Genomic DNA, 24,562 nt, shown 5'->3' on the forward strand with positions numbered 1-24,562 from the left:
CACAGTCATCTCATTTGCAATAATTTCAAACAAATCACCCAAAGACTTAGTCTTATTGCATGCAACATATGAATGCGTCGATCCAATATCAATCAAGGCTGTGTAAGGTAACTCATAAATAAAGAACATACCCGTTATCACATCTGGGGCATCCTTGTCTTCTCAGTGACGAGTAGCATAAACCAAAGCTGGTTGTCTCGCCTCAGCATGGCCCACAATTTTGCCTAGTGCTCCGCATCCACGTCCATTACCGTTACCGCCCCTCGCCTGTCCATGACCCTTTTGCGGCAGCTGTCCACCCCGTGGCAGCTGAGCACCTCCCTAGCCCACTATCGGCTCTCGACCTAGCATTCGGGGGCAATCCCTGATCCTTTGTTCCATAGACCCACAAGCAAAACAGGCTCTCGTCCTCTTCCAACGCTCGCCTCTATGGCTTCTCCCACAGTCAGCACAAGGTGGCACCCCCGGATTAGCAACAAGGGCCCCTGCTCTAACTGGCCCATTAACTCTGGCCTTAGTCCTACGTCTCTGTCCAACACCAGAAGTCTCAGCCTCCCTTTTATTCCTACCCCTTTCTTTTTCCTGATTTAAGCGCTCAGTGCGCTTAACCTCCTCCGCTATCTTTGCCTTTTCCACCAATTCTGAGAAAACTCGCTCCCTTTGTGGAGCTATCAATACCCTAAGGCTATCTTTAAGTCCATCTTCAAATCTCACGCAACGCTCATACTCCGTTGCAACCATTACTCTTGTATACCTACTAAAGCTTAGAAACTCCGCCTCATACTCCGCCACTGATTTGTTTCCTTGGGTCAGGTTCAGGAACTCCTTTCTTCTAGCATCTACATAGCTTGCATCCATATACTTCCCTTCGAATGTAGCTTTGAAGAACTCCTAAGTGACCCGCTCCGGTTGGGTGCCCTCTTTCACCGTCAACCACCACGGGTAGGCTTCTTCCCTAAGTAGTGACACTACTCTTTTCAACTTTTGCTCAGGTAAGCAGTCTAGGTCCTCCATTATCCTTTCAGTTGCCTCCAGCCAATATTCTGCTACATTAGGAGCCACGCCAGCCACGCCCTTAAAAATCTCAACCCCGTTCGATCGAAGTCGCTCCGGAATGGACCCCCGATTATCGCTACCATTATTAGGCCCAGCGACCCTTTCCAAAATTCTCAGCATTGCCTGCGACAATGCATCTTCTCCCGTGGCCTGATCATACGGTCCATCCCCATCCACAGGTGAGGCTGGAGCCTCTTCTACTCCAATATTGGGCACATGGCCTAATGTCGATGATTCAGCCCTAAAAACTTTTACAGCCTCTGCCACGGCCCCATGCACCTCTTCTAGCACTCATCGTCGATTCGCGTATTATCTGGATTAGAAATTTTATGAAGTTTTAGTTAGTTTAATAATTAACCTGATGTTTTATGGAAGTAATTAAAGAGAAGACTATTTTCAGAATTCTTCTACAGTTTCAAGTTCCTGCGGGCTTTGGTTCCCTTCAAACAAAATCATCTAAAGTAGCCCTCTAACTATCTACTATATAATAATTTGAATAAACTTTAGAATAAGAATACTTACTTGGTTCGACGTCGGAGACTTGGTGTGCCGCTCAGCAAGGCTTCCTCTTTTCCAAAACATTGTAATTTTTTTAAAAACACAAAAAGAAACCAAGTACTAAGGCCCAAGTCACAGCCCGAGTTTTACAACCTGGCTTTGATACCACTAAATATAACACCCCAAACTTGGCCCGGATGTTATGGCCGAATCTGACGTGTTACATTGAAATGTTTCAAAGAAAACTGTGTTTTCATCAAAAACCGTGTTTTCATTGAAAACCTTTCTTAAACAAAAGAAACCTTAATAAGCACACCTTTTAGTTGCAAAAGCCTTGTTTTAAACATTTGATTTAAGAAAACTTATCATTTAGAAATTAAGTTACGGAAACATAGAAAACATACTATAATTTAGGAAACCCATGTTCAACTTCTCGTAATTACAATGGAAATAATAATACTTCAAGTAATAATAGCATAATGAAAACCTTATTACAATCTGGTCTGAAACATACTTAATAAAATAAAACTTATAAGCTTTAAAAAAAATTCCAAGTTTGTCTTGCTAGCTAGCCACCTAGAGTCCCTCCAAACATCAAACCGTCTACTGAGCATCACCTGAAAATAAAATAAAAGAGGGGGTGAGTTTCCACAAACTCAGTATGTACAACCCTCTACGGAAATCAAGCATTCAAATATCATCATACATTAAACATGCAATGCAATCCCATTCAAATTATCCATTCGCTACACACCAGCCCCGTCCCCCATCACAACATGTGGGGATATAAATATCGACCCACCTAGCCCAACACCAATGGTATCCCGATTGCGGAACTACCTTTATTTACATATTAGGCTTTAAAAGTCATCGGTGGATCCACGATTGTCAGGCAACCATGCGATCCTCATATACTTCCTCCGTACCATAATTCCCACCCCATATGCAACCTAAGCAGAACATCATATGTATGCATGTCACGTCTACAAAACTTACATTCAACACCTAGGGGTATTTTAGTCATTTTTGCCCTTAGGGGTATTTCGGTAATTTTCTTTTAATTGCGGCTTTCAATTACCTTGGCCCATGAACAAGCCCCACAAGCTAAGGTGAACGAAAACTATGCACCATGTAGGATTCCAGAAAAAGGAGGTGGGTCATTAAGACCGTTTAAGTACCACGCTCTCACTAGATCTAATCCTAGGCATGCATATACCCGTTGCCACACCTTAACCCTATGAGTTGTCCACGGTCTCAATTAATTAATTAATTTTTATGTAGTCATCATATACTAGGCCCAATACCCCTACATACATGCATATAGCCCACTAGGCCCAATCTTATTCAAATGGCCCATCTGGCCCAGTTCATATTCTTATGGCCCACTAGACCTAATTCACCTTCATATGGCCCATTAGGCCCAAATCATATTATACTCATGCTCACATACAAATTTTCTAACACATAGCATCATTTATCAATCTTTGCCTATTATAGGCCCAATAGCCTATTAGACCCATTTAGCCCATTCCGGCCCATTTGCCCAATTCTCAACCTAAGTCTATGGAATCGCCCATGGGCCTCAAGAAACCTATCGGTTTCCTTTCCACGAGTGTTCGCGCACTCGTGTGACTACCGTAACCCAACTTTCGACTTTTTGGCGTTTCGACTTTTCAGCTTTTCGGCATTTCGACTTTTGCCGATTCATTGTCTGTGTGCAGTGTATGTACATGCCTGGTAAGCAAGCGTGGTGCGATCTCCTTAGCCCAAACTTATAATCAATATCTCTCAAAGATTAATCTTACATACTTATCGAATACTTTACTAAAAGCCGGAATCTCACCTTAACCTTACCTTGAACACAAATCCCAAATAGTTTCTTCTTGATCACGTACTCCTTACATCTGCATTAATCTTAACTATTAGACCGGAATAATAGATGACTCGTATCCAACACAAGTCCCCTTACCTTAACTATGAACATTCGGCCAACAAAGATTAAGAGCACTTACCAAAGTCTCTCATCGGAGGAGCAAATTGGCAGAGATCCAATGACTGAAATTCGTTACCTATTCCTACCCAAAATCGATTAAAACAAGTGAGGGACTTTATACTCAATACTTAGCAAAACCCGATTATGAGAACAAAGCACTTACACTAGGCTTGACCGATTAGAAAGGGTACTGGCGGCACCAAGAGTATTCGGCCAAAAAGGGTTCTACCCGTACGATTTGTATGGTAAAAGAGAGTTATTCGGCTCCAAGGAAAAAGAAAAAAAGTCAGCAATAAGGTAGCGGAAGAATAGAATTCGGCACAAGGAAGCGGAAAAAGAAATGAAAGCAGAGGGTTTTCGACTTTTAGAGAAAAGAGTTTCTGGTAACAGGGTGAAGAAAATTCGGCATTAGCTTCATACCCTAGCTTTCGGCACCTATTTATAAGCCTTATAGCTGAATTTTTCCCATGCCCAATTCCCCATTCGGCTCCATCACTTCTCCTTTCTCATCTCCTTGTTTTTCTCCCTGATAACCCCTTGATCTTTTCCTTAATTTTCTCTCCTGAACACTTCCCTTAGAGTCCACTTTCACGCCACTTCCATCCTTCTAGAAGGCCAAAATTAAACTTCTAAAAAACTCTAAGCTAACGCCACCTCCTTACACTCTAAGTGGCGTCACTTAACCACTCTTCTACAAGGCTTTTTGATACTATTTTCCCCTAACTTTATTTAAAAGCCCAACTACTTGCTAGCCCTGATTCTTTTAATATCTAAACTATAATTTCATTTATTCCTAGGTTCGAACTCAAACCTTAACTAAGACCTACTAAAATTATTGCTTGGATAAGAATATTAAACACAATTTTTATCAAAACTAAAATAAAAAAAGTTTGGGATTTTGGGATTTTTGGGGTGTTACACTTATAGACTTACCTCAGACGATGTAAAACGAAACGGGACAGCTAGTCGACAACTTTTGTTTTCCCCTGATCCAAATTTGATTTCTTTGGTTCTTGATCTAAACATATTCAAAGTAAGCTCATTCAAACATATTTTCGTTCAATTTAGTCCAAAAACACATAAATGGGCAAATTACCATTTTACCTCTGACATTTACACTTTTACAATTGAGTCCCTATTGCACAAAACAGAAAATATACAAAATTTCATCACACCCATTTAGGCTGAATCTTACCCACCTTCATACAAGTCCATATTTTTTATTTATTTTACATTTTAGTCCCTCAAATTATTATTTGTGGAATTTAGTCCTAATTACTCAAAATCATCAAAAACTCCAATACAAAACATGTTAACCCAAAGCATATCTTTCATATTTCATCATCAAACAACAAAAATCACAAGCTCTCAACAATGACACAACTCAAAATATTCACCACAATAAAAAATTCAAGGATGGGTTTACTAGTACTCGAAGCAACGATCTCAAAAACGTAAAAATTATCAAAAACCGAGTAAGAACGAACCTTGAATCAAGCTTGAATGAGGCCGAACCCTAGGTTTTCTTTTCTTTTCTTTCATATTTATGTTTTCGGTAAGAACATGATAATATGAATCCATGTTATAATTTTTTTATTTTTTATCATTACATAATATTACATAATTTACTTATTTAACCTTTGTAATAAAATTATAAAACCATTAATAATAAGGGCACTACCGTCCATAACACATGTATATGGTTTATTTACAACATAAATGCTTCAATTTAGAAAGCCACTAACAATTCGGCCCTTATGCTTTAAACTATCAAGTTTTCAATTTATGCGATTAAGTCATTTTATTTAATTGGACACTCAAACGATAAAATTATAGCACAAAAATTTCACACATACAAATTCACACATAACAAACACAGAAAATAATTTTTAAATATTTTTTAACTCGAATTTGTGGTCCCGAAATTACCGTTCCGACTAGAGTCTGAATCAGGCTGTTACAAACATGACCGCACCCCGACGTGCATGCATCGAGACTTGTAAATCTGAAATTAAATGTAAGAACTAAAGTGTGGTATCTTCAAGTATATAGGTCAAATTGTAATATTATTTAAAGTATTACAACGAAACACAAGGTAGTATTCCAAAGATCATACCGAAATAAGGTTTGTCTAGACTAAATTTCAATTTATCACACAAATAGGTCGAAATAGTAATGACGTACTAATTATATTACATCAAGCAACTAACAGAAATATGATATAAACTAACATAAAATAAAATCTAAAATAAAACCTAAATTTCAATCAAGTAATGCAGATAGAAGAATAACTTGCATCCGTGTTCATGATTAACTTCAAGTTCAAGTTTTAGCAAATTAGCTAACAACTAGCCTAGTTAATACCTTTTGGCCTAAATCATAGTTAATTGATCGGGTTAACTTACTTGTCTTTCGACTTGGTAGCTTAAACCAAGATAGATTATGTGGTGCTTAGTAGACTATCCTTTCGGTCTCATCTACCTAAGTTACCTCCTATGGTCATCAATCCTAAGGTTTAATTTTGCTTAATCTATGCCAACTAATTTTGGGTAAACCCTAAACCCTTAGTCAATCATTCTCACTTCCACTCGTCAATCTTCCTAGGGTTCTTAGTTCATGGCCATTCTATATGCAATTTTACCTAATCGAATTTTAGACATTCAAAATAAATGTAAAAACAAGAGAAGAAGAAGAGAATCTATATCCGAAATTGTGTGTTGAAGATTGATTCATGAAACCCTTGGAATAGATGTAGATTGTGATTCGATTGCAACAAAAACAGAAGTAAACAAGTAAATTTACTGACTAAAAGATAACTGAACTTGAATTGAATGTAAAAATTGTTTGAATAGGAAAACTAAAATAAAAACCCTAAATCTAATAACTAGAAAATTTAATAATCAAAATAAGTCCACCAATTAAGTCTTGAGCACTAATATTTATAGTCTCCTTGTTAAATGACCAAATTAGGTCCACTAAGGTTTGTTAAACATGTTAATTTGTATTGCGCAAACGAAAAACACCATTGGCTGGTAATTACGCCTCGTCGGACCGGTGTCATGACATTAACATCGAATACTCCCCCTGTTTGGTTCGAAGTTGGTTGTTGTGACATTGAGTAATGATTGTCACGACATTGGTTGTCGGACATCCTCTTCTAAGTTTAAAGTTTGTTGTCGCGACATTGGATTGTTGTTGTCGCGACATTGAAATATGGGTATTCCTCCTTTAGGTTCAAAATTGGGTGTTGCGACATTGCAAGGTGGTTTTAGCAACATTGAAGGTTGAATGCTCCCTTTTAGGTTTGAAGTTTCTTGTTGCAACATCTTCTCTTAATGTTGCAACATTCAGGGCAGTCCATTGACTCATCAGCCTAAAACGTCGTCCTACATACTCAATCAACCCATTAGTCCTCCCTTAGGCCCAAATTGGCCTAATAGGTCAAAAAAACCACATTAAAATGCTTGTTTTATTTATTTCAAGGATAAAATTACTAAATATATAGATTAGATAAAAAAAGCTAACAAATTACTTGAATACGACTCATTAAGTGTTGAAAATAGCTTAATTTGCCACAACGAATTATAGAAGATCAATACATTAACCATGAATGGATGATGGGCTATGTGTGTGCGACTCATATACTTTGATGTAAGTAAATGTCTGAGTTCAAATAGATTAGGAATAAAAAGGTGATGCGTAGTACATGCATCTTCTACTGTATGTAGCACTATTCACAATAGTGGAATCCATAAGCCAAGAAATGGGTAAATGGTATTCTCTCATTGGAATTACACGATAGATGAAAGGAAAACATGGCTACTGATCGTTTGTCTTTGTGATGGATGACTTAATTACTATTTGATAGTGATTGACTTTTCATGAAAAGGTGGAACTTTATTATAAATCATTTTAGCCCTAATTACATATGTCCAATTGAACCCTCCATTAGCTCGTTGAAACCATAAATGAATTGCATGTAGAATCAAATGAACAAAAAAATGGATAGAAATGATTAATTTAGAGAAATGGGTTACATTTGGAAATGAATGTGGTTTCTCACTAAGTATGGAAATAACCTGATAATTAATTTAAGTTTTTCAAATTATTATTTAAGTAAATAATTGAATTTAAAAAATGGAATTAAATTAATTGGTCATTTTGAATCTGTTGAGTATGGAAATTAAATATATTTGCTCATAGATTCTTTTGCGGTAAAGTTGTCACGACTTTAACAGAATTAGAATTGGGTTAAGAAAATTATTTAATTGGAAAATACAACTGTAAATAGACAAAAATACTACACTTAAGGCACGAGATCCAACAAAAAATACTTCTCAAGAAAAAAAGCCATTGCTCAGCTTAAGGCAAATGTTCAATGTGCCAAGGCATTGAGGAATGACCTTTTGGTTAAACAACTCTAGTAGCTTTTTGGCAGCTTTGTTTGAACAGAAAGGGGTAGGTTGCAAAAGGCTAAAGGTTGTTGATGATATGTTTTCGATGTTGTTGTTGTGATGTAGTCTTTTTATTTTGTTCTTTTAGACTTTATTTGTTTTTGCGGATGTTTACTTTTATAAACATTTATTAATTTGGTTGCTTGGACCTTTATCTTTAAACTTGATATAATATAATTCTAAGTACTTTTATTGTTAATGCATTTATTCCTTTAATGGAATTAATTGATTATTTGCTTAATTATGTTTATAGTTATGTTTGATTAATTAAGAGGGAGTTTGTTAGGGGAGCAGTTGTTTCTATCGTTTTATATGTTTCCTTATTTTAGTTTTGTTCAAAAAATTGTCAATGGGAGAGACTGTTGAGGCAATTGTAAGTGAAGTGTCAAAAGTAGTGCCCACTACATTTGGCACTGCTCAGCACCATAACTGGTCGTTTTTAGAGTTGACAATTTTGTAAAAAGTATCTTTGTGCTGTGATCTTTTTTGATATTTTGGACCTATGCAAGCTCATCTTTGAAAACCAAACCTTTTATAGTAACATATCTTGAAGATTGATTTAGATTGATCACGCAAATCAACTTCCCTATTTTAAGGATACTAGATCGAGTAACTTGGTAACATATATTGAAGATTTGAAGATTTATCTTAGACTTAATGAAGCATTTTCTATGTTAATTATCTTGCTACATTGATGGAAGATTGATTGTAATGGATCTAGTATGTTGAAAAATCAAAATTAGTTTGAATACGTAAGGATTTTATAGGTTTTGTATGAAGAGAATTAGTACTTATATGTTGAGTAAGGAAATTGTAATTGTGAGTGCATTGAGTGTGAAAGCAAGTGAATTACTTGGTATTTAGCCTTAAGTTTTCAAGGAGGAAACTTAGATGAGAGAGATTTAGATCTTTGGTACAAAAGTGAGATTGCTAAACTAGTAAGTGTTAGAACTTGAATAACTTGTTGTACAAGGTGTGATTATCTTTGTAGGCAAGACTCCGCAGACGTAGGGAAACCAAACTGCGTAAACATATTATTGTGTTCATCTTTTTTCTACAACAGTCCTTGTAACAGATGCACTACTTCTAGAACTAGTAAAATATTCTTGCAAATATAATTCTGAGCTTGTAGCTAATGAAAATATCAACATATTTAAGCATTTGTAAAAAAAATAAAAATTCATGTGTTTTATTTTTGTCAATTGAAGAATAATTGTAAAGCATACGTGATAATCACTAAATCAAATGCATATCACACATGCATGCGCACACACACATATATATATATGAGATTTAAAAAATAAAAAATAAAACTTATATGACATAATTTATACATTACCATTAGAGGTGCTCATGGTCGCGTTGGGTCGGATTCGAGTCGGGTCGGGTCTAGGTATGATATTAACATACTTTATGTTTGCCCGAGCGAAGCTCGGCCCGAAATTTGGGCCTAAAATTTTACCCAAACTTGCCCATATTTGCAAAAAGACTAGCCCAAGCTCATTTTGAGCCCGCCCATATTATTTTTTAAAAAATATTTATTTTATTTTAATATTTAATAATTTTATACATTTTATACATTTTTTATCTATTGAAATTTTTTATATATTCATCTTAACATTATTTTAATATTTACATTAGAGTAGTATTATATATTTAGTATAGGTTTATTTTTTAATGTGTTCTAAATTATATAATATATAAAAATAACATAATATAAAGTTTATATAAACTTAAAACGGGTTGGGGTCGGGCCTTGAATGTTCAAGCCCAAGCTCAGTCCATATTTTAAATGGGCCTAATTTTTTTACTCAAACCCATTTTTCAGACCTAATATTATTGCCTAAACTCTCCCAAATTTTGAGAGGCCTTCAAACCTGAATGAATAATTCAGCCCATGAGCAAATCTAATTACTGTCTAGAATATACTACCATAAAACCAAATTCAACTAAAAGCAATTAAAGTTTACCATAAATGCAAATTCAAGTTATGCATCATATGTTTTACTAAGCTTTGTAAAGAATTTCATTTAATGAATGCATTAAATTAATCCTCTTCTAGGGGAAAAAAATTGAACTCATTATATTTTACAATCAACAAAATTGTAACATTCCACTTCTAAAATTTTAAATAACTAAATTTATTTTAAATTATGAAAAAAAATTATATTAATTTTTTAACGAATTAAAAATTTAAAATTATACAATATATACAATTTAAAATATATTGATAGAAGGAACAAAATTTAAAAATGATAATTGTTAAAATAGATTTTCTTTTGACGAATATTGTTAAAATAGATTTAGATACATTTTCTAAAAACAAATTTTTAAAAAGAAACTGTAGTTGAAAATATTTATTTTAAATCAAATTTAAAAATTTTCAATTACTATTAATTTTGGAAATTATAATTTAAAAAAAATAATAACGTGATTAAGTTTTGAAATAAAAGTTAAGATATGCATGATTGTATATTTTTAAAAAACAGTTTAATAAAATTAAAATTGGAAAATTATACTTTTAAAAACACATTTTGATATAAAATTTGATAAAAACATTTTGAATTTTTTTTATAAGTTTTAAACATAATTTAATAAAACACATTAATCAAATTTAAATTTTGTAGTGTGAAAAAAACATTTTCTTTTATAAATGTAATTAAATTCAAACTTCTAGAAAAAAACATACTTTTAATTTTTCTTAAGAAAATTATAACGTTTTTTTTAACAATCTTACTATAGGTTCTAGTCATATCTTTGATACAATACCTAGAATTACCCATAGTCTATTCTCAATTCATAAATAGAAAGATAATGTGTTTCAGTGCACTCAAACTCACATCTTTCTGCATTGGCAATAATACACATACCAATCGAGTTAAGACTCAATCAACAATTCATAACATTTTTTTTTAAATAGAGAAATCACATTTAAATTTGTAAATTATAATGTTCAAGAATATAGTAATGTAAGCATATTTAAAAAAAATAGATTAGTAAAATTTAAATTGAATTATTTTAAAGCATTTTTTAAATAAAAATATTTTAATAAAATTTGAATAAATTTAGACGGTTCCTAAAATCAAAATAACTTCTATATGATAAAACATATTTTAAAATTTATTAATTTCAAAAGGCAATTTGAAATAACATATTTATTAAATTAAATTAACAAAATTAAAAATTGTTAATTGTTAACATAGATTTACAGCACATATTTTAAAAAGAAAATTAAAAGAATAAAAAAGGTTAGTTTAAAAACTTCATAAGCGTACCCGATTGGTTGTCAACGGAAGAAACTATAAGTTGATTAAAGCTAAAACTAGGCTTTTTTACTTAAATAATACAAAAAATAAAACTAATAACTGAAATGGTATGCCATTAGATTATTTACCAAAATGGTATTGTTCTACTAGTGCCACCTGTCAAATTGGCGGCAATGGACTGAAATGTAATGATCTAAAGTATTCAAGGACCTAATATGCAAATTTTTCATTTTGAGAGGCTACTGAAAAAAGTGGTACCACAGTGGCTAATTGTCTTGTAAGCCCTCTTTATTTATTATTTTATTTTTATTCCCTTTCAACTCACTTTATTGTGTTTAAACAAGTCCTTAACCTATTTTTGTAGTTAAATAAGCCCTTAACTTATGATTTTTACTCATAAAAGCCTTTTATGTTAATATTAAAATAAATATATTTTGAATTTCAAGCTCTTATCTTAATTTTTTGTTGATGCAATAAAAATTATATACACTTTAACATCAACATAAAATGTAAAAAAGTAATCAAAAATTTTAAGAGTAGTTAAGAATATCAAGTATATAAGCACTCTGAAGAAATTTTAATTTTTTTATTTAATAAACTATTCTAATCAAATTCACATCAACATAAAATGTGAATTAGTTTATATTTTTTAAATAAATTTACTTTGGATAAAATATATTTACTTTAATAGTAAAATTAATAAATTTTATAAGTAAAAATCATAAGTTAAAGGACTTATTTAACTACAAAAATAGGTTAATGGCTTGTTTAAACACAATATAGTGAGTTGAAGGGGAATAAAAATAAAATAATAAATAAGGAGAGCTTACAAGGCAATTAGCCACATTTAAGGTTCACTTTTTTTTTTCCAACAGTCACTCAAAATGAAAAAACTACATATCAGGTTGCTGAATACTTTAGATCATTATATTTCAGTCTGGTGCCGCCAATTTGACAGGCGGCACCAGTAAAACATACCATTTTAGTAAACAATCTTATGGGCATACCATTTCAGTTATTAATTTTATTTTTTTGTATTATTTAGGTAAAAAGGTCCAATAACTAGGATTAATATTAGACAACTAAACATAAGTTTATTTTAAATATTTTTTTGTCTTAATTTGTATTGATTATAATATAAAGGCTTAACTCATAAATTAGCACTTAAATTATACTATTTTTTTATCTTAATACTTAAACTTCTTTTTAGTTACAAGTGGTACCTTGACTACTCTTTTTTTTCTAAGTTGGTAACTCCATTAGTCAAATTGTGACTATTAAATCTATTTTTAAAAGTTTAACCCATAAATTGGTACTTAAACTATGTATTTTCTCCATTTTGATACCTAAACATTTTTTATCACAAACGATACCTAAATTTTTCTTTTGTTACCCATTTACACAAAAATGTCATATATGTTTAAAAAAAATCAGTCAATAATAATTTGCCACATCATATAAACTTAAAAAAATATTTTTATATTATTTTTCTTTTATAACACATGACAATAATAATGTTCCACATCGTATAAACTATTCTTCTTCTTTTATAACGCAAGGAAATATTAGTGATAATCAAAATTCGCCCTCCTGAGGTTAAGATGTTGGTGGATAATTTTGTTTTCAAACTTCATCACCAGCTTGCTTGACCTGACGAGATCAAAAACAATTATTTCATCGATTAGAACCAGTTTCAGAATCGGATTGGAACAATTGGATTGGAACGATTGATCGAACCAGTTAGGGTACCGATTCAGAGATAGGGTCGAACTGATTGACTTGCAAACTGATATAGGTCGGTTGAACCAAGCTAAATAACAATTGAATTAGTTTTCTTTATTTTTAAATATTTTTATTTTATTTATTTTTATGAATTTTTAATAATTTATTTGATTGAACCAGAAGAATTGAACAAACTAAGAATTGGAGGCCTGATCAGTTTGTCCATTGGTCCAGTTCTAAAGAAAGAAAATAATAAAATATATATAAAATAGAACATAATACTTTATCTTTTCTTGCCTCATGTCATTCTGTAACACCCCATACTCGGCCTAGACGTTATGGCCAAATATGGAGAAATTACATTAGTTTGTTTAAAAACCTAGAAGTTAGTTTGTTTAAAAACCTAGAAGTTAAATCCTAACTTTAGAAACCGAGTATTCCGAAAATAAATTTTTTAACAAAACACTTGCATGTTATTTTGGAAATTTCACACAAGTCTTAATTATTTTACAGAATAACTCTTAACTTAATCTTGTTTGAAAACTTCTAATTTTAGTGAGTGTTTAGAAAATATAAATATGGCAAACATTCGTTAAAAGCTATTTATTCATTTACAAAAAAAACTCTTAAGAAATTACTTAATTTTACAGCGGAAAATTTTCAAAGTTTTAGTTTTGAAAATCAAAATCCATTTTGTTAACTCGTGTGATTTTGCAGTATCACATTCGAAAATATCGTTTACCGACGAATAAAACAAAAACCAAATCGAAGTCCAACAGTTTACAGTCCTAAAAGTCCATAATAGATATTTATGAAAATAGCCATACTTTAATTGACTGAGAAAACAATCCAAGCTCCCGCACGCCGTCTGGTCTTAAGTTAGAAGATTACTTGAAAAATTTTAAACAAACAAGTGAGCTGGAAGCACAATGTGTGACTTAACCCACATACAAAATTTTCTTACTACAATATACACAATTGCAAATATCGAAACAGAGTTTTACTTATAGTATTCATGTATGCAAATAATTTATCAAAATATCATATATCGAGAAGCATATATTAGATCACTGTGTCATAATTTTAAAACATATATACACGTATATCAAATCAAAATGTCATATCATATCAGAATAAATCTTACCCCCATTAGCTACACATCATCTCCAACCAACCAACCACACCAATTAAGACTACATGAGTCCATTCATCCAATCACACTGGAAAGTGGTGGTATGCCAGTATTAAATATGCAGCTGAGCTGCCAAACATATAATGTGGTTTAATCGCCAAAATTTGCAGAAATACTGTCTTAAAACACTTCCTTCATCATCAAAACCCACACCAATGCTTATGCAAAATCTTAATAACATATGTACATATCACATATTCGACTCAAATATCATATCAGAACAGATAACATAATACAAATATCACACATGCTTTACAAAAATATCGACATATATAATATAGATGTAACTCACTTACCGAACATAACAACACATATACCTCACTTCGGGGTTTTTTAAGCAAAATAGACCCCACGAAAGGTCTAATTACAAATTATAGATTAAGTCGGGCCTTAATGAAAATTTTAGAAAAATGGGCCACACGCCCGTTTGGTTTCACACGGCCTAGATAACCAGCCCGTGTGGCCTACACAGGCTACCTATCCTGCCCCTGTGATTTCACACGCCCGTATGTCCTACATGGCCTACCTGATTTGCTGTGTAATCGCGCACACCCATGTGCCCCCACACAGCCTAACACACCACCAGTCACATGGCCGACACGGTCTGTCACACGGCTATGTGACATAGAACAGTTTCGACTTTTCTTTTTGTTTTTCTAAATCTTTCAGATTATACGCAGTGGTTTCAAGTTAGAAACACACATCTGATGCCTACTAGAATATTGACCCTACGCAGCAATGAGATCCTGAGCACATCACACAAAACTAAATCAAATTGACATCTACCTATGAAACTGAAACGCAATTACGATGCTTAGCACTTAATAACAATCCCTAAAAATAGCATTCGAGAACATACCTTGGAAGCAAGAGCGGTCCTATAACACCTAACTCATTGGAGAAAAGTGATGAATCTCACATCCTTCGCTTAACCAAAAACATGAATGATTTAAAATGAACAGGTTCAAGAACCTAAAATCTTCCAACAAGTTCATAATATAAAATCTATTAATCATGCCATTGGAAAATACATATACGCACCTTTACCGAGACAACAACCTAACCCTTATAATCACGGCACCAAAGCGATAAAAAGAAAATGAACGCAGCACAAGACTAGAGGTAATGGCACAAAAAATTGGAAGAACAAAAAAGGAAAAGAAAAATGGCAGAGAAGAGTTTTATTTTGCAATAGTATTGAGCAATAACTAAAAAAAAAAAAGATGGGGTAGTGGGAAATGTGGAAACAACAGAACGAGGGAATGAGGATGTGGGAGAGAAAAAATGTAGTAAGAAAATTGGGGAGAAATATTAAGAGGTTGTTCTCCATTTTTTTTTTAAAAAAAGACATAGTAACTTCCAATAAAACTGATTAGCTATCCTTATCAGATTTTTTCCAGAGTTTAAAACAAAAATAATTCTACTTTGCATAAACATAGATTCAAACACAATATCAAAGGGTAAGCTAACACCTTACCACTAAACCAACAAACTCATTATATTATCAACTGAGCAAAAATTAAACTTAAGTCAAATGTCCAAAGTTGAATTGAATAAAAAATTAACAAAACTATAAAGGAAGAGTTCAAACCCAAAATCTTACACACACAAACACAACACCTACCCATTAAACCGAATCACTCACTTTACATAATTTTCAGTATCTTAACTTAAAAATCAGGACGTGACCACTCTCTCGGTTCACTAACTTAATTTTTTCTAACCCAATTTTCGTGATGTGACACATTCTTTAATTGGTTATCTTTTTAAAAAATGTACTTGATAGTTTAACTAACAATTGTATTAACAGAGGTACTAACTTGAGAAAAATAACTAGTTTAGGTACCATTTATAACCAAAAAAAATATTTAGGTACCAAAATGGGAAAATACATAATTTAAGTGTCAATTTATGGGCTAAGCTTATTTTTAATAGATTTAATGATTTGCCTAATGGTTTGAGTAACAGAGATACCAACTTGAGAAAAACAAAATAATTTAGATATCACTTATGACAAAAAAAATTTAAGTACCAAAATGAACAAATATATAGTTTTAAGTACCAATTTATAGATGTGTAAACTATCATCATTTTAAAATTTTAAAACTTGCGTTATATTATTTTATATTCATGAGAGATTAAAAATTTTGTATATATTTTTTAATAATTTAATATAATATATTTTAATTAATATACATAACCAACCTTTACCTGGAAAATAAAATTATAACCACTCTAATTTGATCTAATGAATCTTGCAATGCTTTGAGTAAATAAATTTATGCGGTTTATTCATTTTGTAATTTTCTTTTGTATAAATTTATTTTTCGCAATGAAGAATTCTCAAGGGGGCTTAGGTCTTAGAATTTTAATTTCTTAGATATAAGTTCTGGCATTTACAAATATTATTTATGGGTTCTACCTCATCTTATTTTATTATGTGTAACTTTATTTAAATTCATTCTCATATAAATTTAAATATATTTTAGTTTTCAATCCATTCTACTTTATATTAAATTAATTATGATTCTAATTGACCGAATATATGTCATTTGTGATTTTATATTCTACTTATAATTGTAATTGTAAAAACTCCTTCAAAAAAACTACTTTTTTTCTTTTACCAATATAGATGTGAATGACACATCATCCAAACCCCATCTATGATGCTAATGGACAACAACTTTATTACTTTAACCGTAGCTTCGTCGACTTTTGTATAAAAAATTAAAGGTCATCATATTATAGATAAATATTGAAATTTATTATTATACTTTTATTTTAATTGATGTTTATTATTATATTTAAAAAAATATGAGTTAAATTGTCATTTATTCAATTTTTATGTGATTAAATTTTATTGTTAAATTTTAAATTTGATCACAGCTTTGAGTTTATTCTTTTAAATTAGATTTTAACACTCAATATTAATTTTGATTATTTGAAAACAAAAATTAATGAGGAAAATTCTTTTAGGTAACAATAATATAATTTATAATATATTAAAAATTAATAAATTCAATTCAAATATTTATTTAATACAATAAATACTTAAAAATAATATATAAATAAAAAATAAGTTTAACTTTTATAAAATAATCTGTTTGTTTAATATTATTTAATTAGGTTATTTTTGTTAAATGTTAAAATAAATGCAATTTTTTTAAAAAAAATTGTCTTCAAATTATTTTAAATTTAATAGTTTTATGAAAAAAACTTAATATAAAGATAAAAAAAATGTAGTGATAAATTTATATGACAACGTAAAGTACCAAAATTCAATTTGCGCCTAAATATAGTGATAATTGATAAATTTACCCATTAACCCAAAATTAAATAACCAAAATATCAAAAAAATCATATATCTTTATTGAAGCCATTATACCTCTCTCTAGCCCATGGTCTAAGAAAATAATAAATGGTCAAGGAAAAAAAGGAAGGGTTTTGAACAGCCTTCCATCTATGAAAATGCCACATACATTGCCTATTTTATAAATGAAATTCAAATTTATCTTATTATAGTTAGAAATAATTTTAAATTGTTTTTGAATGTAGGATTACAATTTATAAGTATACAACTATATAATTATAATCAAAATTAATAATTACAATTACGATTCATACATCAAAATCAAAGTATAAACGGATGAAATAATTATTAAATTTAGACCATACTTATTTTGACGCTAAAACACCATAAAATGCTTGTATTTTCATGCATTTAAGTTATTTTTCTTCATTTACATAATTAATGTTTGTATTTCATACTCTAGAATTTGATTTTCTTTTCTGACTTCAAAACTTGTCATATTCTTCAATATTTATATATTTATATTTAAATTTTTCTTAAATATAAAATTAATTCTCAAATGATTTTCTCAATTAAGTATCCAAACTTATTTTTGTCAAAAATAATATTTAAACTATCAATTTTATTTTATTTAACCACAAAAAATGATACTAGCGAATAAAAACGTGATATCTCATATTTTTATTGGACATTAGAGAGTCATAATCAATGTTATAAAAATCATATTGATGCTCGAATTAGTTAAGCCAACTATCCCTATTTCAATCAATTTAATTGTCGATTCAACAATAATTAATTAATTAATTAAAAAATAAAAAAACTGTAAATCAATTCGACAGTTTATTTTTTTTGTAATGGTTTTTGGTTTTTACCAATTCACAAACAATTTGGTCTATTGCTAGTTTTACTCCATTGATCAAATTGACTAGATATTATTGGTTGAAATGAATGGTTTTGGAATAAAAAAAATCAAACACATAAATTGAAAATTGGTATAATTTAAGACTTAGGAGCATTTTATAGTTAAACCTAAAATAATAATCACGCTTTTTGTTTTATTGGGAATTACCTAATCGGCAAATCCCACTTTTTTCTCACTCTAAATGTCTCACACTCTCTCTCTCTCCTTGTCAGTGTCTTAAAGCAAAATCATGTTGTCCCCAACACCATTGTCACTCTTTTGTGCTTTAATCCTTTGTTTGCCTTTAGTCATTATTGTTACAATAACTTCTCCGACAACCACCGTCCACGGAGGTTCCGAGCACGACCCTGTTCTGGATTTCACTCCCGCAGTCAAAACCCACCAAAGATTCTCCGTCAAATCACCGCCTTTACCACCAGTAGATGACAAGTCACTCCTCCGAGCCGCTTCTCGAGTCAACTCAAGAACACCTCCTGGCTTACCTAAAAAGATCGCATTTTTGTTTCTAACTGTGTCGCCTTTACCTTTTGCTCCCCTTTGGGAGCTGTACTTTAATAAAACCCCTAAAAACCTCTTTAATGTTTACGTCCATGCTGACCCGAGTTACCCTTACGAAATGACGTTCTCGGGCGTGTTCGCTCACCGAGTCATCCCTTCAAAACCCTCCCTCCGTTTCACCCCTACTCTCATCTCCGCGGCACGGCGGTTATTGGCTCACGCGCTGCTTCATGACCGTTCGAATCACATGTTCACCCTCTTGTCCGCTTCTTGCATACCAATTCACTCTTTCAACTTCACTTACGAAACCCTAACCCAGTCCAAGAAAAGCTTCATCGAGATCCTGAACAACGAGATCGGGAGCTACGACAGGTGGGCGGCGCGTGGGCCGGATGCGATGTTGCCAGAGGTGAAGTTGGAAGATTTTCGGATTGGGTCCCAGTTTTGGTCCTTGACACGTCAGCATGCAAGGCTTATCGTTGGCGATGAAACCATTTGGGCCAAGTTCAACCAATCGTGCGTGGTGCGGGACACGTGTTATCCGGAAGAAAATTACTTCCCTACGCTCATCCACATACGGGATCCGCGTAATGTTGTCCCTTGGACCCTGACACACGTGGACTGGAATGGGAGCTCCGACGGTCACCCACGCATGTACGCAGCGTCCGAGGTGGGTCCCCAGTTGATCGTGAGGCTGAAAAATGATAAGCCTAGATACGACGATTCTGGAATCGACAGCTTTGATCCAACCTTAATGCGGCGGCGCGACCCATTTTTGTTCGCTCGAAAGTTCTCACCAGATTCGATCCTGCCATTGATGAGCATCGCAAGTGACGTCATTTTCAAGGATTAAAGGATTTGTGTGTGTGTGCAATGGCCTTGTTGTAAATTTCCTTTGTTCTTTTTAGTTTTAACGGTTTTATAAAATTTGAGAAAAAATCTTTCCAGTTTCTCTCGAGCAAATTACTCTTTTTTGAAAAAATAGAATAATTTAATTTTTTATCAATTTTAAAAATAATGATTAATGATAATTGTTTTTCATCCATTTTATATAATATTAATTGATATAATAATAAATTTTACCTTCAATATTTGTATATTTTATTAATTTAATCTTAATTTTAATAATTAAATTAAATTAATTCTCGATATTTATATATTTTTGAAATTAATTTTAATTTTAAAAAATTATATGAAAAGATAAATAAAAATATTTTTTTAAAATATAAAAAAAATAAAAAATAAAATAATTTGAACTTTATAAAAAATATATGAATTATTAAAGGGTCAATGCCATGTGTATTAAAAATATATAATTTAAAATCTCTTTTGTTCCTTTTAATTTTTATTAATTAAAAATAAAATAATTTTACTTTAATTGATTAATTAACCTTAAAAATTTTATTTTTTTCCTTTTAATTTTTATTCTTCCTCCTTTTTCTTCTCCTAGCTTCATCAGTCATCACCATCACCGTCACCATCGCGGAACTCCATTCAAGCAGTCGCCGTTGCTCAAGCTCGAACCCAACGCCGTTCACATGCATCCACCATCATCATTTTCCAACTGAAGCATTTTTAATATTTTCAAAACCCATACATCGACCCGTTGGAATTGAAGTCTTCTCTCTCTCTCTTAACTTTCTCATCTTATCTTTTAACAAATATATTTAGTGTCTTCTCTTGTTTTCTGCTATTGTTACTGCTCTCTTCATTTAAAATCACCATTGTTAGAAACAAAGACCCTTCTTCTGTACTCTCTTCTGTTGTGATGTTTGTCTATTTTTTAGTTATTGAATAATACTAGAACCCATCATCCCTTTTGATCTTTCTATCTTCTCAGATCCAAATTTTTATCTTATCTTCCCACCTGGTAGCTTATCTTTTATTGTTTTTGGTTATATTGCACTTTTTTTTTTATCTCAGAGTACAATTTTTTTTTCTTTTGCTAATGGGTATTTGGATCCCTTTGGGGTTTCTTTGTTTTAATCAGCATAGACATAGTCAAAATATTTTTACTTTTTATGTTCTTAATTTGTGTTTTGCATGTTTCTGTAGATGATTTGAGCTGAGTTTTGTTCATTTTTTACTGCTTTATTTGAAATTTGTATCGATGGGTTCGCCTCTGTCCTTGCTATTTTACCATTTAGTGAGATTTGGTGTTAATGAAGCTTCAGTTGGAAAATGACGATGGTGGAGGTGTGTGAACGGCGCTGGGTCGAAGCTTGAGTAGAGGTGGTGGTGGCGGCCTGAACGAAGCTTGGCGTTTGTGATGGTGATGAAGCTAGGAGGAGGAGGAAGTAAGGAAGAAAGATTAAAAGGAAAGAAATAACATTGACAAGGTTAATAAATTAATTAAAGTTCTTTATTTTTTATTAAATAAAAAGAATTTAAATTAAATATATTTAATACACATGATACAATAGGGTTGACCCTTTAGTACGAAGTTTAAATTATTTTTATATATTCTTTTTAGATTTTTTTTAAAATAATATTTTTTTAAATTAGAATTAATTTGATAAAATATTTAAGTATTAAAATTAAATTAAATTAAATTATTAGAATCAAGATTAAATTAATAAAATATATAAAAATTAATGGTAAAATTTGTTATTATAATAACATAGTTTGTAATTGTTATTAATCATTGATTAACGAAATTGAAAAGAGTTAAATTATTTTATTTTTTAGAAGGATAAATTTGTTTAAACTCGAAATTGGGAGGTACATCAGATTTTTTTACTTATAAAATTTATATGCCAAAAAAAACAAAGCAACGCTAGGGAAAAAAAAAACCCAGTGATTTCCTTCGTATTGTCGTGAAAAGCGTTTCTTAATGTTCGCGCCTTTGTGTTGAGTGACATTAGATTAAAAGGAACGACAGAAGAGTTAAATTGTTACAAATTTAGGGTTAATAATTTTAAAATCTTTATTTTTTCTTAACAAAAAGCATCATTATATGTATAATGAATTTAGGATTATTATCTAATTTCACAATATTTAGGATCATGTAATAAAATAATTATTATACAATTAAAAAAGACATTTGAATTGGTGCTCAAATTTTATTGACTTTTGTCTTGATTTGTATGGATTAATAGTTAAGCTTTTTATTAGATATATGTTTAGTATAAATTTAAATTGTGTTACCTCTATTTTCATTCTAATGTTCTATATATATATATAAAAAAGAGTTAAGTCACATTGGTTATTATTCGTTAGTATTTAATCTATTGAATAAGTACCTTTGATTTTTTTTTACAAGAAAAACAAGTGACATTTATTATTATTACTCGTTAGTATTTGTCCTCTTGAATAATAACTTTTAATTATGTATAATTCTCAGGTTAAATCGTAAAGTTTGAATTAAACAACATGGGTTTTGAGTTTTTTATACAAATATGCCTAGAACTATTTATAGTTTATTTCAACCCTTAAATAGGAAAATAAGCGTATTTTAGTACGTTTGAACTCACGTCCTCCTATACTGACAATAATATCAATTGACTAATTTTGAGTTCATTGTGTGATTTTCTTTTCTAAATTTCATAAAAATAAGTTCCATTGAGATTTATTTTAATTTTGATTCCATTTGAATATATTACTATTGCATTATAATGATTTGATTTTGTTTATTATTCAAGGTTAATAAATACTTATTATTTAGGGTTACTATCGAGACACTGCATTTTATTTTTAAAAAGTTCCGCCTTAAGAGGATCGAGTTTAGACCTGTTCATGAGTTGGGTTATTCATCCAGGCGTAAATGCCTACTCGAAATTTAGGAGGTTTGGATAAAAAAATATTATACTAGAAAAATGGGCATGGGCAAAAATAATTGACTCGTCTAAAATATGAATTGGGCTTAGGCTTGAACATTCAAGCCCTAAGCCTAGCCTGACCCAACCCATTTTTAACTTTATAATACTTTATATTAGGTAATTCATAACACATTAAGAAAAATAAATAATAAATATATAATATTACTCTAATATAAACATTAAAATAATATTAAAATGACTATATAAAAATTCAATAAATAAAAATTATTAAATATTAAATTAAAATAATATAAATATTTTTAAAAATTTAAAATTAATATGAGTGGGCTTGGGCAAACATAAAATATATTAATATCATTCTTAGACCCAACTTAACTCATGAGCTCCTCTAGCCAAACTTGAGTGGGTGTTAATTACCTGATCCCCAAATTTATTTATTTTTAAGTAGGTACATGAAAAATCTTATCCGTTTATGATATTGTAATGAAATTTATTTTTTCTTGCTTACCCTATTAATTCTTTTAAGGGATAATTCCATTGGTAGTCTCCAAAGTATAACTTTAAATCTTAAACTTAATCTTGAATTTCAAAATATTCTAAAGTTTGATTGGTTTTTATTCGATCAACATCGATATTGTTGCCCGTGTAGGAGGACGTGGGTTCAAGTACGCTGAAGCTCATTATCCTCCTATTTAAGGGTTAAGGAGGGGTCATAGGTAGTTCTTGACATTGTATAAAACAAAACAAATATGAAAATAACGTATAATATGATTAATGTTCAAAAAAAATTCTAAGGTCGCGTTTGGATCTTGAATTTGAATTTCAACAATAATGTAAATTAAGTTGTTAGCTATTTAAAAATGTAGCATTTATGATAATTTCTCAAATTTGTGGATTTGTTTGATGCTTATTTAGTAATGAATTTGAAATTCGTAAAATATTTTTGGATTTAACAAATTCATATTTTTATATATTTCAAATATATATTGTATTGAACTCAAAATAATTTGTCTATAGTATATGCATTTCAATCTTACCATTTACATAACAATGAAATCCAAATTCATGTTTCCAAATGGAGCATAGTTAAGTCCTCAAAACATCGATACTAATGATATCTCTTTTTGTTAGTTCAATGGTGAGCTGGGGTATTTAATTCTTGCTCGTATTAGACATGAAGCGTATTTAAAACACATAGACCAAATTTAAAATTCATCTATACAAAGGAAGCCAAGGAGAAACCGACCTTGGCTCATTTTATAAATTAAAAAAAATCATTTTGGCCCATCTAAAAGAATTAATAAATCAATTTATGGCTTTTTGGCACAAAATTTTTTGTTTTGCCTCCTTAAATTTTATAATTTATCTTAACCCTCAACATACAAAATTTTTGCCTTTGGCCCTTGGATATAAGTTGTACACGCGAGAGGTAAATATGTATAAAATTTGATCAACATGTTTTAAGTATATTCAAAGTTAAATTTGATTTAGCATTTAATGACTAAGTTGATAGAAGAACTTGATTTGATACAATTTTGCTAGTTTTAAGATTCAATTAGAAAGTTTTGAAATTTGAGACAAAAATTTAAAATCTAACATAATTTGAGGATATCCGGTGTAATTAACATCATTTTTAAAAAATTGATAGGAGGGTAAAGATGTTAAGGATTAACATGTTTTTTAAGGTTACTACTTATATTGTACTAACAAATATCATTATAATCAATCATTACAAATATTGAATTAATTAGCTAAGTCAATAGGCTAAATTAGATAAATATGTTGTTTTTTTTAATTGACCAAATAGGCCTTTTTTTTAAAGTTTAGGGAAATAGGTCGTTTTTGGTAAAAGGGTGTGAAAACGCATCCAAT

At 30.8% G+C, this 24,562-nt stretch overlaps 2 protein-coding genes and 1 long non-coding RNA gene across 3 annotated transcripts; 1 reads left to right on the forward strand and 2 right to left on the reverse strand.

Moving 5' to 3' along the window:
• Positions 1 to 321: 321 nt before the first annotated feature.
• LOC107963336 (uncharacterized) lies at positions 322 to 858 on the reverse strand. Its single transcript, XM_016899883.2, has one exon. It carries the CDS (start codon positions 856 to 858, stop codon positions 322 to 324), a length of 537 nt encoding a protein of 178 aa, XP_016755372.2.
• A 13,494-nt stretch (positions 859 to 14,352) lies between these two features.
• LOC107962925 (uncharacterized) lies at positions 14,353 to 15,808 on the reverse strand. Its single transcript, XR_005928635.1, has 2 exons — positions 15,041 to 15,808; positions 14,353 to 14,927 (listed from the first exon to the last, which is right to left on the reverse strand). It is a non-coding gene; the product is annotated as an uncharacterized lncRNA (long non-coding RNA).
• Positions 15,809 to 18,544: 2,736 nt separating this feature from the next.
• LOC107963587 (glycosyltransferase BC10) lies at positions 18,545 to 19,857 on the forward strand. Its single transcript, XM_016900040.2, has one exon. It carries the CDS (start codon positions 18,643 to 18,645, stop codon positions 19,762 to 19,764), a length of 1,122 nt encoding a protein of 373 aa, XP_016755529.1. The 5' UTR covers positions 18,545 to 18,642; the 3' UTR covers positions 19,765 to 19,857.
• The last annotated feature ends 4,705 nt before the right edge of the window (positions 19,858 to 24,562 follow it).

This window comes from Gossypium hirsutum, chromosome A06 (assembly GCF_007990345.1).
Source record: "Gossypium hirsutum isolate 1008001.06 chromosome A06, Gossypium_hirsutum_v2.1, whole genome shotgun sequence".
Lineage (NCBI taxonomy): Eukaryota > Viridiplantae > Streptophyta > Magnoliopsida > Malvales > Malvaceae > Gossypium > Gossypium hirsutum.